General features: G+C 37.1%; 1 protein-coding gene across 1 annotated transcript; it reads right to left on the bottom strand.

Annotated features, from left to right (window-relative positions):
• Nucleotides 1–3,141: 3,141 nt before the first annotated feature.
• On the bottom strand, nucleotides 3,142–16,082 carry LOC140163042 (ubiquitin-like domain-containing CTD phosphatase 1). Its single transcript, XM_072186386.1, has 7 exons — nucleotides 15,885–16,082; nucleotides 13,155–13,332; nucleotides 12,424–12,539; nucleotides 11,708–11,806; nucleotides 9,643–10,031; nucleotides 7,649–7,762; nucleotides 3,142–6,540 (listed from the first exon to the last, which is right to left on the bottom strand). Exons 1-7 carry the CDS (start codon nucleotides 16,045–16,047, stop codon nucleotides 6,370–6,372), a joined length of 1,230 nt encoding a protein of 409 aa, XP_072042487.1. The 5' UTR covers nucleotides 16,048–16,082; the 3' UTR covers nucleotides 3,142–6,369.

Raw genomic sequence — 16,082 nt, 5'->3', positions numbered from 1 at the left:
CTTGCTATCAGGAGTAGATAGCGTATTAATGAATTACTTGCTATCAGCAGTAGATAGCGCATTAATGAACTGCTTGCTATCAGCATTAGATAGCGCATTGATGAACCACTTGCTATCAGCAGAAGATATCGTATTGATGAACTGCTTGCTATCAGCAGTAGATAGGGCATTGATAAACTACTTGCTATCAGCTGTAGATAGCGCATTGATGAACTGCTTGCTATCAGGAGTAGATAGCATATTAATGAATTACTTGCTATCATCAGTAGATATCGCATTGATGAACTGCTTGTTATCAGCAGTAGATAGGGCATTGATAAACTACTTGCTATCAGCAGTAGAGAGCGCATTGATGAACTGCTTGCTATCAGGAGTAGATAGCACATTAATGAATTACTTGCTATCAGCAGTAGATAGCGCATTGATGAACTGCTTGCTATCAGGAGTAGATAGCACATTAATGAATTACTTGCTATCAGCAGTAGATAGCGCATTGATGAACTGCTTGCTATCAGGAGTAGATAGCATATTAATGAATTACTTGCTATCAGCAGTAGATAGCGCATTGATGAACTACTTGCTATCAGCAGTAGATAGCGCATTGATGAACTGCTTGCTATCAGCAGTAGATAGCGTATTGATTATGACCTTTCTAATTATATCTCAAGAACGGCATGCCGTTAATACGCTGTTTTACTTAGCCTATATCTGGTGGGAGCAGCATTTTTCTTCAGTCACGTGATAATGGCACCGGCGGATAATACACGGGGGAAGCCGACGGTGTCCACATTTTTCTTTTTTTTCTTTTTCAGTTTTTTGTATTTTATCTGTACTTGGAGCTGGTGGGGGAGAGAAAGCATTAAAATACATTCAGGAAAAAATACAACTCGAACCAAAGATCAAGACTCCATTTCAAAATCAAAATTACAAAAAAACCAAAAACAAACAAAAAAACCACACCAGACAATGAGCAGGTTCAAAGACCCACAGAAGGAAGATGACGAAACAGAGTCCTGACCCAATCCGAATCCTATTTTGACCTTTACACAATAAACCACCAGCACCCTTCTTCATCACATACAATATTTTTTATAAAAACATGTGTTAATTAAACAAAAATCTTTTTGTATTGCGCTGGTATAGGAGTTGCAAGGGTCTGATACTTTGCTGATATCGAATGATGAAATTCGCCATCTTCCTCCGGTGAAAAATTTGAAGAATAGAAGGCTGACGTTGCGCCAAAACACGTAGGCCTATGTAAGTGTAAAATTAGGCCTATTTAATGATAAATGAACTACCACTAAATGTTCTTGTCAGTGCTGCAGTGCAAAACTTCTCTTTAACATTACATTCAAATAATAATTAAATAATATTGTAAATTGGAACTGACACCAGTTTTTTTCAGGAATATCTTGTTTTTGTTATGCCAATCAAACAATATTTTTAGGCCTAATATCCTTCAGATTTACCCGATGTTACTCTGGCCATTTTATTAATTAGTTAGTCCCAATAATATTTCACATTCTCATTCAGCTTTATTCACAAAGATAATATGTGTACATATTGAAAAATAACAGCACTGTAGAAACAGGGTTCCCGCACCTTGAAGCCTTTAAAATTTAAGGACTTTCAAGGTCCAAAAGCATGATTTTCAAGGACTTGCTACAACACAAAAATCATGATGCGGCTCTCCATGTGGCACGTATTAACGAAAGTGACAGCTCCTCTCCACTCTCCAAATTTTGTCAAATTTATATTTTAGGTAAGATTCCAATTTTCAAGGACCATGTGCAAATTTCCAGGACTTTCAAGGCCTTAAAAAGGTGTTTTCAAATTCAAGGACTTTCAAGGACCGCGGGAACCCTGAAGAAAGACACGTACAAAGTACATTGAAGTCACCATCTTGTTGGGTTCTACAGAATTAAAAATACTGCATTCTCAGCTAACGGTGTGGGGGGGGGGGGATTGAGAAATATACTCTGCAGTTTACACATACAAGTAACTTGTATTTTTTTTGTTTTTTACTCCATATTTTTGCCTAATCACAAATTTGCCGCCTTTGGCCCAACGGATCAGATCATATCACATACAGACACAATTTCATACTCTTACCAAAGTTGTAAATGTTTAAAAGTGAGTATTTACTGGTGTTACCTTCATGTAAGCATCACAGTTTTTTTTTAATATCCATAACCCTTAAATTTTGTGATTATCCTTAATTACCATCACTTACATAGAAATCCCTAACATTGGTTGGAAAGTTATGAGTTTTATTATATCCATTTCTTTATGCTTCCTATTGTTTTATGCTCCTTATTTTTTATAATCTTCTCAATTTCATTATTGCGGAGTTTGGTATGATTGGATCAATTTGTGTCACATGATGCAATAGTACTAGGATACTTTATCCTGTAAACCACTTCTTTCATGTTTTAACCAATTAGAAATGTGAACTGTTTTTAAATCTTTAAAATCATAATTCAAAAATTCAAGGTATATGCACACTTCCATTCAGGGCCACGCGTTTTGAACTCGCCACCCCAAATTGGTGGTTTTGTTACGCTTTTCCAAATCGAGACTCGTTCAAATTGTTATATCTCTGCTTAAACAAAAGGTATTGAAGTGCGTTGAGAATTGTTTATCAGCTAAGATAGTGGAGTTAGAGTTGTTTGAGTTCAGAATGACCGAGGTGGCGGTATGTGCAAAGTCTATGGGAAATAAAGATTTTGTGTGTGTGCGTTGAATCAACTGATCATATCTTTGCATCCATATGGGCTACAGACATGGTTAAGAGCTCTTTTGAAAGATTATTTATTCTGCTAATTGTTTTTAATCATTTTGAACTCTTTATGATTGGTTTAGTCTATGAAATGTGCAAAACTACCTGTTTTCATATTAAACACTGTAGTAAGCAATGCGGATGTCTCAAAATCTAAAAGTTGCCCTAAATTTTTAATTACTTATCCTATCATAGTCAAAGTTTACATTTTCTGAGAGGAAATTTGTTGAGGAATCTAAATATGGACTTACTTTTTTTGTATGGGTTAGGGGTAAAATGTTTCAGTTCAAAATATGTTGAATAGTAAAAAATTTGAACATATTTTGGGACACCCTGTATTCGAGATTACCAAACAGCTGTGATTTTTTTTTTCTTCCAAAGTCAGTAGGCTCCCCTAACCTCTAACCAAATCAATGTTGTTTACTTTCAGTTTATAACTGCAAGTTAGTAATAAGCAATGCATTAAGTGACCCATTTTTTATTTGGATTTTTTTTTATTCCACCCTGTATAACTTCAAGGTCACCCTGTACAATGAGTTGAAATGTGTATATTTAAATTGCTTTTGCCTTCAGCTTTCCAAAAATGTACACTTTTGCTAGTTTAGGGTTGATAGTTGTGGAGATATTCTAATTTGAAACTTGATTGGTGTAAAAATTCATAATATTTATGATGTAACGCTAAGGGTGGCGAGTTCAAAACACATGGCCTCATGCATTCTAACTTTGCATTCCGGTTCGCATATATCATAAGAGTGTGGATTGAAGGAAAAAAAGGTATAGGACGAGTTGTTGAATACATGAACAAAAGGATTTGTTCTAAATGACAGAATTAGCAAGTGCTATTTAATTGGTGACCAACACCCCACATTTTATATTTCTTTTTTTGAAGAACTCTTGTACATGTGTACAGTATATAGAATCCTTTACAATAAGTCCCCACCCCCTCTACATTTTTTGAAATAAATAAACATTTTACGAAATGGAAAAGTTAAAAAGGCACATGTAGCCGTATTTGTTTCACACATAATGTGATGCGATCAAGTAAAATCAGTCGGAACTCGGATATATTTATTTTGAGATATAGCCAAACAAAGGAACTATTTCTTTTTGTTACCTCTTGTTTTGAAATCTCTTTAATTGCTCATATCTTCATGATCTTTGGAACTGGTTGTTCAATTTCAATGGGGTTTTCTGCAAAATCCAGCTCTGTAAATGATTTTTACTATCCCATAAGAAAATGAAAATTTAATACTTCCGAGTTCCGACTGATTTTGCTTGATCGCATCACATATGGACCAATTTATAGCATCACACATCATTGCGTTCAGTTACAATGCTTCGTTATGTAAAAAAGAGACCTTTTAAAGAACTTTTAAAAGTTGCAACTGAGTCCATCAGTCAACTATCAAACAATACAGAAGGCCAGGCCTACATGTTTGTTTAAGAGTTAACAATACAAGCTCAACATTATAATGGCAAAACATAATGATATTAAAAGTGTCCAACTCGCCAAGGTCCTAAGTAGTCTAAAAGAACATTGTAATATGTAAGGACAAGGTTACCTGCCCAAATGCTAGTATAAACATTTAGTATTTGCTGGTATTTAGTTACCATGGTTACTGCACATACCTGGTCAGTTGGCCTGGCCAACGATGTTAGACCTTTAAGGAAACCGGACTTCTATATGGACTCAGGTGTAACAAAACTGCACCTTGTTTTACATAATGAACCATTGTGACCGAACGCAATGTGTGATGCTATAAATTGGTTCACATGTGTAAAACAAGGCTACACGTACACCCCCACATACCTTTTCACATTTCGTAAAATATTTCTCAGCCTAAAAGGGGAACATAGTTGTGGATCCTATAGTTTCAAACTGTAAATGCTCCTCCACATTATGCTTCATCAAACTTGACCAGATATTTGATTCAAAATAACACTTGGGCTGTTCCAGTTGAAATCCATACACCCCCTATGGAAGACACAACCTTAACCTTGTACAGAGGGCATGTGAATTCAAATGGGGTTACCTGAAAAGGGGGGGGCAAGCGATTTTTGGCACAGATATTTTGGGCACCATTTCTATATTATGCCCTAAAAAGGTGTAGGAAAACGTTAGGAACGCATTCAAATATGCAAAATTTCCTGCTCGCTGCGCCCGCATTATATGAAAAGACAATTTACGGTTTGAAATTCGGGTTCCCCAAAATCTTGCATGTGTAAGGGGGGGGGGCAAAGAATTTTTGGCACGTCAAAAGGGGGGGCAACGGTTTTTCGGCACGTCAAAAGGGGGGGCAATGATTTTTTGGTACGGCCAAAGGGGGGGGCAAGCGATTTTTAGCAGACCATTTTCAAAATTCACCACCCTGGGGTACACATAATTATTGCACAACCCCTTAGAGATAATGGTCATGTCTTCCATAGGGGGTGTATGTATTCCAACTGTAATAGCTAGCCCATTTCGAGGCATCACAATATTCCAACAAATTTTAATGCTTAATTCTCGGCCTTTGACTGATCCGACTATCATTCAAGGCCAGTGTACTTGAATATAGCCATTGGGCTTTTCCAGTTGAAATCAATACACCCCCTATGGAAGACATGACCTTAATCTGCCACATAGGGAGTGTGAATTTTAAATGTGGTTACCTGAATGGGCGACTCCATTTGAAATATACACCAGGTGTGAGATCCATAGGTGTATGGATTTCAACTGAAACAGTGGCGGTACTGGGGGGATTTCCCTAAAAAATGTTGTCTTTGGCTCCCCAGTTTTTCCCCCAGTCACGAAAAAAATGACAATAAATCAACCATTCTGGGCAAAAATCAACCTATTTTGAGCAAATATCGCCCTCTCTTGATGGAAACTCACCTTTTTTGGGCGAAAATTGCGAACTTTTAGGAAAGTTTTCCTGATTTTTTGCCCCCTCCAAAATTTTACTTCCCCCCAAAAAAAATTCCTTGTGCCGCCACTGAACTGGGATACCCCATTTTGGACGACGGAATACATTAGTGATATATAACTTATAAGTTTAGAGGACTTTCAATAATACGATCATATGAGACATCTGGGTGGATTCAAGAGTCCAAAAACTGGCCATGCTTCTCAGCTTTACAATACATTGATGTGAATTGCCTGTGACTATCAAGATATACTGGAATGCAGCCAGTTTGAGAATATCTCAGTGTATACTGTATGCTAAATAACATTGTACATTTGGATGACTTCTCATAACCACCTGATGAGACTGGGTGGAGTAGAGTTTACATAGTGTCTTCCCAAAACTCCTCATGTTTCTCAGCTTTTCCATTGATGTGAATTGTCTGCAACTATCAAGATATACTGGAATACAGCTAGTTGGTGTTAACAACAGAATATTTCGATGGACTTCTCATAACCTCTTGAGATTCTGGGTGCATTCATAGTTAATGTCTTCACAAAATTCCAAACACTGTCCATGCTTCTCAGCTTTCGATTGATGTGAATTGCATGTGACCACCAAGGAATACAGCCATTTAAGAACAACAGCATCTGTCAGGAGAATCTTTTTCTGCACTTCAGTCCAGTCAATGTCCATATTCCCCGGTCATGAAGACCCTGGTTTGGTTGACGGTGCTGGCGGCCTGTACCTTTCCCAGTATTTGTGGTTTAGATGGCTCAAGTCATCTAACGGTGCTATGGCTTCTAAGTATTGGGCAAGTTTGCGTAGCTCCACGTCATGCATTCGGTTTTTGTGGGCTTCTCTGAATGGCCGTATCTTAAATAAAAAATAAATCAAGCAATCAAGATCAATAAACAGAGCAAAAACTGACATCAGACTACCCGATCTAATATGTGACCATCCACCACAAAGTGGTAGTAAAGTCGGCTCTAGATCATTTTCTGTTTATTGCAGATTTTGAAAGAATGTACTTTAAGCTTTAAAATGACACATCAACCAGCTTCATTGGACATCTGGAAGTGAAGTTATGGTTCATCAAAGGTCAAATTCCTAATATAGTTTACATAGAAATCCATATACTGTTTTTGATTGTATCTCAAGATGAAAAATGCCGACTTTACGACCAGTTTGTGGTGGATGGGCACATATGTGTACTGTACATCCATATATCAAAACGATGCACTTGTCGGCTGTTACATGTGTCTCATTTCACATAATAACTGGGAATAAATACCAGACTCATCTCCAGGGGAGGTCATTTCAAATCATCTCCAAGTCACATGGATTAGGAATACAGAGAACATTCCTTAACCATGTGACTTGGGGATTATTGGAAGTGACCTCCAATTGAGATGAGTCTGGTATTTATTCCTAGCTATTATTATGTGAGATGAGACACATATGATCAATCTCTCACTAACACTCACACACTCATTCGTTCACTCCCTCACTCATTCCACCCAGTGGCATAGCGTGGGTCATCATATGGGGGAGGGGAACGATCATGATCTGGGGCACCGGGACCGACTGGGGGAGGGCACAAGCCATTTTTTGGCATTTTTCTAAAATTTCAGATCAATGCGGGTGGGGCATATCCCCCATGCCCTACGCCACTGATTCCACCTACAAACTCACCCCTGCTCAATCACTCACCCATAAACTTACTCACCCCAACTTGTTTTGTGTGACAACCAGGGAAATACAAGGATTTTTAACTCGCTCGGTTCTTCTTTTCTTTTCCTTTTTTCAGTCAAAAGCAATCAATTTTTGTGAAAAGCATCTAATTTTACAAGCATACACCAAAAACAATCCCCCAAATCCTAAATCTAGGTCGGGCAGGCGACAGGGTTTTATTATTTTATCGCCTTTTCAATGCCTGTGTACATGTATTGTTATAATTACTATTTGAGTCTATTGTACTAACCTTTAGGCCATTCTGTGGGTTCATGAGAAAGTTGCGTCGTAAATCATCAAACATGATTGTGTTCTTGCTGTTATATTGCTCATATTTACCCCAAATGACTCCCAGAGGTTTGGTCTAAAACAGAAAAAAGAAAGCAGTTTATAATAAAAACACAAAATTGCAATAATGATTTACCACTCACGCCAGGGATGGGTAATCACATTCCATAAGTACTAATAAAGTAATACTAATTACCACTATCATGTGCAATCTTTTTAATGCCGCTGTACCATCTTGACGTCATGTATTTCATGGAATTGAGCTTTTTGTTGTTAATGTACTTTAATATGATTTTTATAAATGATCCTGTGTCATATACTGGGGTACCCAAAAAGGTGGTTTTGTTACATTTTGATGTGCAGCTTGGATTTCAAAACACTGTCTCTTGAGTATTCCTTCACTTAGAAGATTCAATTAGGTCTTAAATTGAGGCTAATTTATTCTAGTTTACTCATGTTTTTATCCTGTTTTAAAATATTTTTAAATTATTTTCTTATGACGTTTGGCATGAAATGTGCTAAGGGCGGCTGAGGATTAGGGGTAGGAGGATTAGGGGGAGGGATTCATATCGTAAATTTGATTTAAAACCCCCATTAAAAATTTGAATCTAGTAAAAAATATCTAAATGGACTCCCAGACATCTAAACCAAGTAAATAAATACAGAAGTTCATTTAAAAGACCAATACTTGCTCAGAATGATTGTAAATGTGGAAACAAGAGGTGGGGTTACATCCTCCCTACTTTGTGATTGTTTTTGCCCACACTCTCTCATTTTTTAACCGATTTCCATAAAAAAGGTGTCAAAATGCTCAGGAGGATGAACCACTTCAAATGAGATGCGTAGGTAAAATGTTTGAACCATTTAATTTTTTAACTATGTAACACAAAGGTACTCTAGGTTGTGACACAGGACCAAATACATGCAAAGAAAATCCAGATTTGTAAACCCATATTGTAGCATGTTTTGATGGATTTTTTTTCATCATTTCATTCCTGTTCACCATTTAAAAGAAAAAGATATTGTTTGTTGAATCAGTGGAGCAGGCATGCGTAACATAAAATGTGCTATACGCTGAGCCCATGTTCATATGAGGCATACACAATAGAAGCACTGATCTTGCACAAACCTAGCAGTCAAAAGGCTCCGTTTGAGCAGATAGAATGTGTTTTCTTTTTTTATTTGTTTATTTTCAAATCAAGTTGCAAATGGATTTTGATTAAACTTCTCATCGTTGTTGGGCAGGAAAAAACTTTATATGTGTCGTTGGCCCCTGAATATGTTTAAAGCAAAACCTTTAAACCTCTTGGCAGTTTTATTTTAAACATATTCAAGGGCCACAAGTACATAGGAGGTTTTTCCTGTCCAACAATATCATGAAGCTGTGGATTTACCTGATGTACAAAATATGTAAGGCAGAAGAACAGGCGTTTTTGCATTTTCCAGTGAGCTTTGATGAAAGTGCAAAATGTGACACTTCAACTACAACAATGATTTTGTGTAAGTTAATTTTTGAGTGAAAAGACCTTCAGACACAATAACTCCACCTCATATGTCTCCAAACAAGGGACATGGTTGGACAACTCCAACACATAAAGTGCATAAATAAATAAATAAATAAATGTGTTTATAGCTGTATGTCAGCTTATAGTTGGGGTTACTGCTAACAGCAAACTCACTCACCAATACTATAATAATTCTTACCTCAACTACTCCATATTTTGATGTTGTGACTGTTATACAGGCTGAGCTATCCACCATAAATGTCAGCTTATAGTTGGGGTTACTGCTAACAGCAAACTCACTCACCAATACTATAATAATTCTTACCTCAACTACTCCATATTTTGATGTTGTGACTGTTATACATGCTGAGCTATCCACCATAAATGTCAGCTTATAGTTGGGGCTACTGCTAACAGCAAACTCACTCACCAATACTATAATAATTCTTACCTCAACTACTCCATATTTTGATGTCGTGACTGTTATACATGCTGAGCTATCCACCATAAATGTCAGCTTATAGTTGGGGTTACTGCTAACAGCAAACTCACTCACCAATACTATAATAATTCTTACCTCAACTACTCCATATTTTGATGTTGTGACTGTTATACATGCTGAGCTATCCACCATAAATGTCAGCTTATAGTTGGGGCTACTGCTAACAGCAAACTCACTCACCAATACTATAATAATTCTTACCTCAACTACTCCATATTTTGATGTCGTGACTGTTATACATGCTGAGCTATCCACCATAAATGTCAGCTTATAGTTGGGGTTACTGCTAACTCCTAATTCCCTCATCTTGACCTCAATCCACTTCATACTTGTAGCAGCTGAAAATAATAGCATAATATCGAGAGGTTGGCCCAAGGTCATTTATTTATTTATTTATTTATACCATTCGGCCCGTGGGCCTGGCACAGCCCAATATTGCAAAAGCAATAAATTAAAGGGAGGCCAAAACACCAAAACATCAAAAATAAATAGATAACTTAAACCAAAAACACAGAATAAACAAACACCAAACGGAACTGGCTAGCCAAGATGGGCACGAAGGGCTGACTTGAAGGAATACAGCGATTTACATTGGATAATGTCCTCAGGGAGGTAGTTCCAGAGTGTCGGAGCATAAGGGTAAAAGGGTTTTTGGCACAAGGTCAGACGATGGAAAGCCGTGGATGGTGTTGATATCAGCCTGGAAGTCAGACAGGTCAGAAGAATGGGAAAGAGGCTTATAGAGAGTAGTATCATCAGTGTATAGGACCAGAGAGCTATTGGAAGAAAAGTTAGAAATACAAAGATCATTGATATAGACAAGAAAGAGTAGAGGCCCAAGGACAGAGCCTTGGGGCACACCAGAAATAACAGGGACAGAGTCAACGCCATGCACAGCAACCAGCTGGGACCTATTAGAGAGATATGATTTGAGCCAGGAGAGAATAGGACCTGTATTCTTGAAGCTAAGTTGTGATGGCATGTTCTGTGTAAAATAAAGGTTGGCAATAAAACTTCAAATTTCATAAATAAATAAATTTCGGTGTTTTATATAGCGCCTTTCCCAGATCGGTGTAAATTCGCTGCCATGGTGAATCATCACAATCAGATCGCATCAACTAAACTGGTTGCAGCCGAACCTGGCGCAAACATATCCGCACTTAGATTGTAACATCCACCAATTATCTGTGCAGCTCCCCAAATTCCATTGGGTGAAGGACGTTTTTGATAACCAAACAACTAATCACCTAAATCATCATGATTTAGAGGACCACCAGATTGTCTCTGTCAAAAATACGTTCTGGAAAACTGTTTGTTATTAATGATTCAAATAATATTTAAAATAATCAAGAATGATCATATGTATTGCAGATCATCAGATGTACTGCTGCCACACACTTCTCAAAATATTGGACCTGCATATCTTTCTATGACATGCCAGAGGATGCTATAAAATCCAAATATTTTATTCTCTAAGCTGTTACAGGGTTGGAATTTTGGTGAAAATGTTCTGCAAAAAATAGTTTTTATTATTGATTCAAATAAAAACTTTTTTTTTCCAAATGGTACAGCCCATTGTACTTACACCATATAACAATATCATAATTCTGATATGCCGATGTGAGGAACTCGTGTAGGTAAGGCCTCATTAAGGGGTGTGTGGTATTCAAATGGCACAGCCACTGTACTTACACCATATAACAATATCATAATTCTGATATGCCGATGTCAGGAACTCGTGTACGTAAAGCCTCATCAAGGGGTGTGTGGTATTCAACTGACACAGCCCATTGTACTTACACCATATAACAATATCATAATTCTGATATGCCGATGTGAGGAACTCGTGTAGGTAAGGCCTCATTAAGGGGTGTGTGGTATTCAAATGGCACAGCCACTGTATTTACACCATATAACAATATCATAATTCTGATATGCCGATGTCAGGAACTCATGTAGGTAAGGTCTCATTAAGGGGTGTGTGGTATTCAAATGGCACAGCCACTGTACTTACACCATATAACAATATCATAATTCTGATATGCCGATGTGAGGAACTCATGTAGGTAAGGCCTCATCAACTCCCTTGCATGCTCTGCTACCGATCTGTGATCTACGATAAATAAAAAATGTGTATAAAAGATACAAAAATTATTTTTAGCATGCAGATTATTAACGTACAAAATAATTAAATGAATCTGTTCAGCATATAGTTATTAGGTTAAGGTCCATGCTTGTGTTCACGGGCAGACTGGAGTGCAAATCCCTCTTTCAAAGCAATGTACAATGTACATTTTTGCAGTTAAATCATTACTTCAACCTTGTACATGTACATACTCCCTCCCTACCTCCTATTGCATGTGGTAGTTAAAATACCTCCCCCCTTGACAAGGTAATTATCTTGCCAAATAATGTGTAATCTACATCAAACACAAGTAGTTTCTTCCCTGGTCTTGGACTGGTTCATTCATAACTTCAATCTTGAACTCCCTCCTCCCCCCTGTTGAATGTGGTAGTCAAAATAAAGATGACCAGATCCCCCTCCCTTGACAAGACTATTATCTTACCAAATAATGTGTAATCTACATCTAACACAAGTAGTTTCTTCCCTGGTCTCGGTTCATTCATAACTTCAATCTTTTAATCCCTCCCCTCCCCCATTGAATGTGGCAGTCATTGTAAAGATTCCAATAACTCCCTCCCCTCCCCCTGACTAGACTCTCATCTTACCAAATAATGTGTAATCTACATCTAATACAAGTAGTTTCTTCCCTGGTCTTGGTTCATTCATAACTTCAATCTTGTACTCCTTAATCCGCTTTCCTATCTTCTGTAAAAATTCTTCTCTGTTTACAAGGAAATGAAAGAAGAGAAATAAAATAACAAATATCTTTACAAATAATAAACAAAGGTTTTACAAATTATGTAAAATACATACCGTAAACGTTTGCCTAATGGTGGACCTGGTCTCCTTTGCCATGGGGTAAATTTCATGTACATGTATAAATAGAGAGCTCCCTCCTCTAAAAATCCCAACAAGTATTGAGGGTATGTGCCCTTATTTGCTGGTGGGATTTTTATGAGAAGGGCACTTTTAGTTTGTGTCTAAAATTCCAGTTATGTCAAGGGAGTCCATAGCGCCATTAGGCGAACATTTACAGCAATACATTGTACTTATTCAAGATCCAATTAAAAGATTCACATTTAAAAAAAGAAATATTAAAATATACAATATTATATGGAAACTGCAAAAATTATACAAAAGTAAAAAAAGAAGGAAAAAGTTGTCAAGGGAAAAATAGCAGGGTCAAGGCCAGGGTATTATCATTAATTTTGTTCCATACCAAAATAGTACAGAATTTGCAAGTCAATTAAAAGTCTCAATGTTTTGAATGTTAAATAAAAGATGAAACACCAGATTGTTGCCTTATACAAGAGTTGAGAGTTTGATAATTTCATACCTGTGTTCAGTTTGGACCTCTTCTTCTTCAATGTCAAAGTCATCAATAATTTCTCCGATATCTTCTGGTTTCTCATTAGCTGCTGCTATAGTCTCCTCTCTTGTGCCCATCATCATAATCTTGGTGTTGGGTTTCAGGTTTAGGGCTGATAACTGGGTGTCATCTGGCGGCACTTTGCCTAGAATTTACAAATTGTTTTTGAGGGATAACCAGAACTGGTTTACATTTACTCACGAAACACTAACAACAAATTTACTAAGAGATGCCCTTGCATTGGTGGCAGGGTTGTTGATTTTTTTGATTTTTAAAAATTGATGACACTTAACAAAATCCATAGCCAATAAGCCCACCGGCAAAGCCCATTCCCTAAATAAAGCTATTTTATAAAGTTATCATTGAGGAATGTTTCATATTCATGCATGGTACGTGTAAAAACCTCAGAAAAACTTGTAATTTTTTACAAAAAGCCCTTGTAATTTGAGTAATGTTGGTTCCACTTACATCAGTTACATGTTATGTATTTCAATGGGATGTAATTTGAGCTGGTGATGTCATTGGGTTATAATGAGCTGTGGTTGATTCATTTGCATTTAGTTGAATTTGTACAGAAGTTTGCTTGTGACCTGTCATGCCTGTCCAGCGCGTATTATTTTGCACACGGACAGGTCCAAACAATGCACACACACGCTTGACGTCGCACACGTATATATGCGATGGTTAACGCTGTCAAAGGAACCTAGTTGGAAAACATTTTACATGATGCTTTCCATTTGCATGCATTATCTGTCTTGAACTTTTAGTTTTAGTCACTGACTGTTGTTAGTAGGTATGCCAGGCAAACCTTAGTTAACACATTTGCTAGTCAACCAAATTCGCCGACAATGTCAATTTTGATGCATATTTACATAGAAATTTAAAACAACTGGCCGAAGAAGGAAACCTAGATAAATATGTTTTCTATACTTCACTTGACCCAAATATTATTTTTTATGGTGATAAGACAATCGCACATGGAATTTTAGAGGGATTTTGATAGCAGTTCCGTTAAAAAAAGCTGCTATCATAATGAGACTAAGATCTAGAAACACCCCCGAAATGCCGTTTTGGGGAATTTTGTAGGTATGCCCATGGAAAAAGAATAGAGCACGAAGTGCGATGGAATTGCAACTCCGATCGTCGATGTGAGGTCAGCGATGTCAACACTTGCAACATGTAGACGTAGGTGGCAGCAGCATTTTTCTGTAATTAGCATATTCGTGACGTCATGTTAACGTAAGTCTCCACAACACTACGCAGTACTATCGTAGGTGGCAGCAGCATTTTTCTGCAGTTTCTTCAGGCTATCAGCACAGGGTAATACACAGGGGAAGCCGACGCTGTCGCCATCTTTTTGTATTGCGCTAGTATAGAAGTTGCAACGGCCTGGTATGCCAGGCAAACCTTAGTTAACACATTTGCTAGTCAACCAAATTCGCCGACAATGTCAATGCATATTTATTTACATAGAAATTTAAAACAACTGGCCGAAGAAGGAAACCTACATAAATATGTTTTCAGAGGGATTTTGATAGCAGTTCCATTAAAAAAAGCTGCTATCATAATGAGACTAAGATCTAGAAGGCCAATTCCACCGTTACGGACGTTACAGATACATGCAACTTGCAACTTTTAAGTGAATAGCACACATGTTTGCTGTCAGGATAACACTTTATTTCTTAGTATGCTACTGGTACACACTCTAATGTTCAATATAATGAAGCAATTTTGTTTTGGCTTTCTTAGTTAATTAGCTACAGAAATTAGAAACGAGCGTTACGGACGTTACGCGAAAGTGCCTGCATTTTTGACAGATGGTACCGGTACATATCCTTTTATCTCCACTCAGTTCTGTGTTTTATTTTTTTCTGTTAACTATATTGAGTACGGTAAGCCCTTACTCCATTCTATGCAAACATGAAAAGTAAGTTTGAAATTAATACTCCTGTATCGTCCTACACTGTTGAGTGTTGATTTAGTGTTACGGACGTTACATTTTATGTCAAATGTAACGTCCGTAACGTTTTTCATAATGAAAAAAAAAACTGTCAAGGTATTTCCTCAGATTTTTTTCTTTATTATCTTGCAGTAGGTCTGACATCAATCTATGGAGGCATGATTAGCTAGTTTGAAATAAATGCTCCTGTTTTGAGCAATAATGTTCCAAAATTTTGTTTAAAATTTCCAAAAGGCACTTTTGGCATGGAATTGGCCAGAAACATCCCCGAAATGCCGTTTTGGGGAATTTTGCTAGCTGAATCTTTTTGATGAAAATCAATCTTTGACAAGATGTAACTTTGCTACATGGAAAGTGCTATGAAAAAAAGGTTTTCAGTGTTGGCTTTGTTTACTCAAGGGCTTTAATTTGATATATAAAATGATGCAGTTTGATGTCAAATTTGAATTCACCTAGCATACCTAAATTTTGCTAGCTGAATCGTTTTGATGAAAGTCAATCTTTGACAAGATGTAACTCAATGAACTTTGGTCTTGACTTTGCTACGGAAAGTGCTATGAAAAAAAGGTTTTCAGTTTTGGCTTTGTTTACTCAATGGCTTTAATTTGATATATAAAATGATGCAGTTTGATGGCAAATTTGAATTCACCTAGCAAGCATAGGCCTACTTATTGTAACTAATGAGTAATGTAAATAAATGTTAGTTAAGGCTTAAGCTTACACATTTTCATTTTTACCTTTCATCTTTAAACCAAGTAATTTTTGCCGAGCTGGTAAGACTCCCGTTTGTTTCTTGATTGCCTCTTTTAAATCACCAACTGTCTCTGTGTCCGAAAGATCGGAAATCACGTATTCTTGTCCACTCCATTTCACAATCAAACTTGGCATGGGCGCAGCCATTTTGAATTACAGTACCTCGGTTTCCAACTTCCTGT

This window comes from Amphiura filiformis, chromosome 10, assembly GCF_039555335.1.
Source record: "Amphiura filiformis chromosome 10, Afil_fr2py, whole genome shotgun sequence".
Lineage (NCBI taxonomy): Eukaryota > Metazoa > Echinodermata > Ophiuroidea > Amphilepidida > Amphiuridae > Amphiura > Amphiura filiformis.
The sequence above is the reverse complement of the archived record's forward strand: the minus strand, read 5'-3'. Positions and strand labels throughout refer to the sequence as shown.

Bases quoted from the DNA above. Each gene is read 5' to 3' on its own strand.
- LOC140163042 (XM_072186386.1), bottom strand. From the start codon at position 16,047: ATGGCTGCGCCCATGCCAAGTTTGATTGTGAAATGGAGTGGACAAGAA. The intron at 12,540-13,154 runs GTATGAAATTAT...CCTTGTAAACAG, and splicing joins GAGGTCCAAACTGAACACAG to AGAAGAATTTTTACAGAAGA. The intron at 6,541-7,648 runs GTTAGTACAATA...TTTTTATTTAAG, and splicing joins ACCCACAGAATGGCCTAAAG to ATACGGCCATTCAGAGAAGC.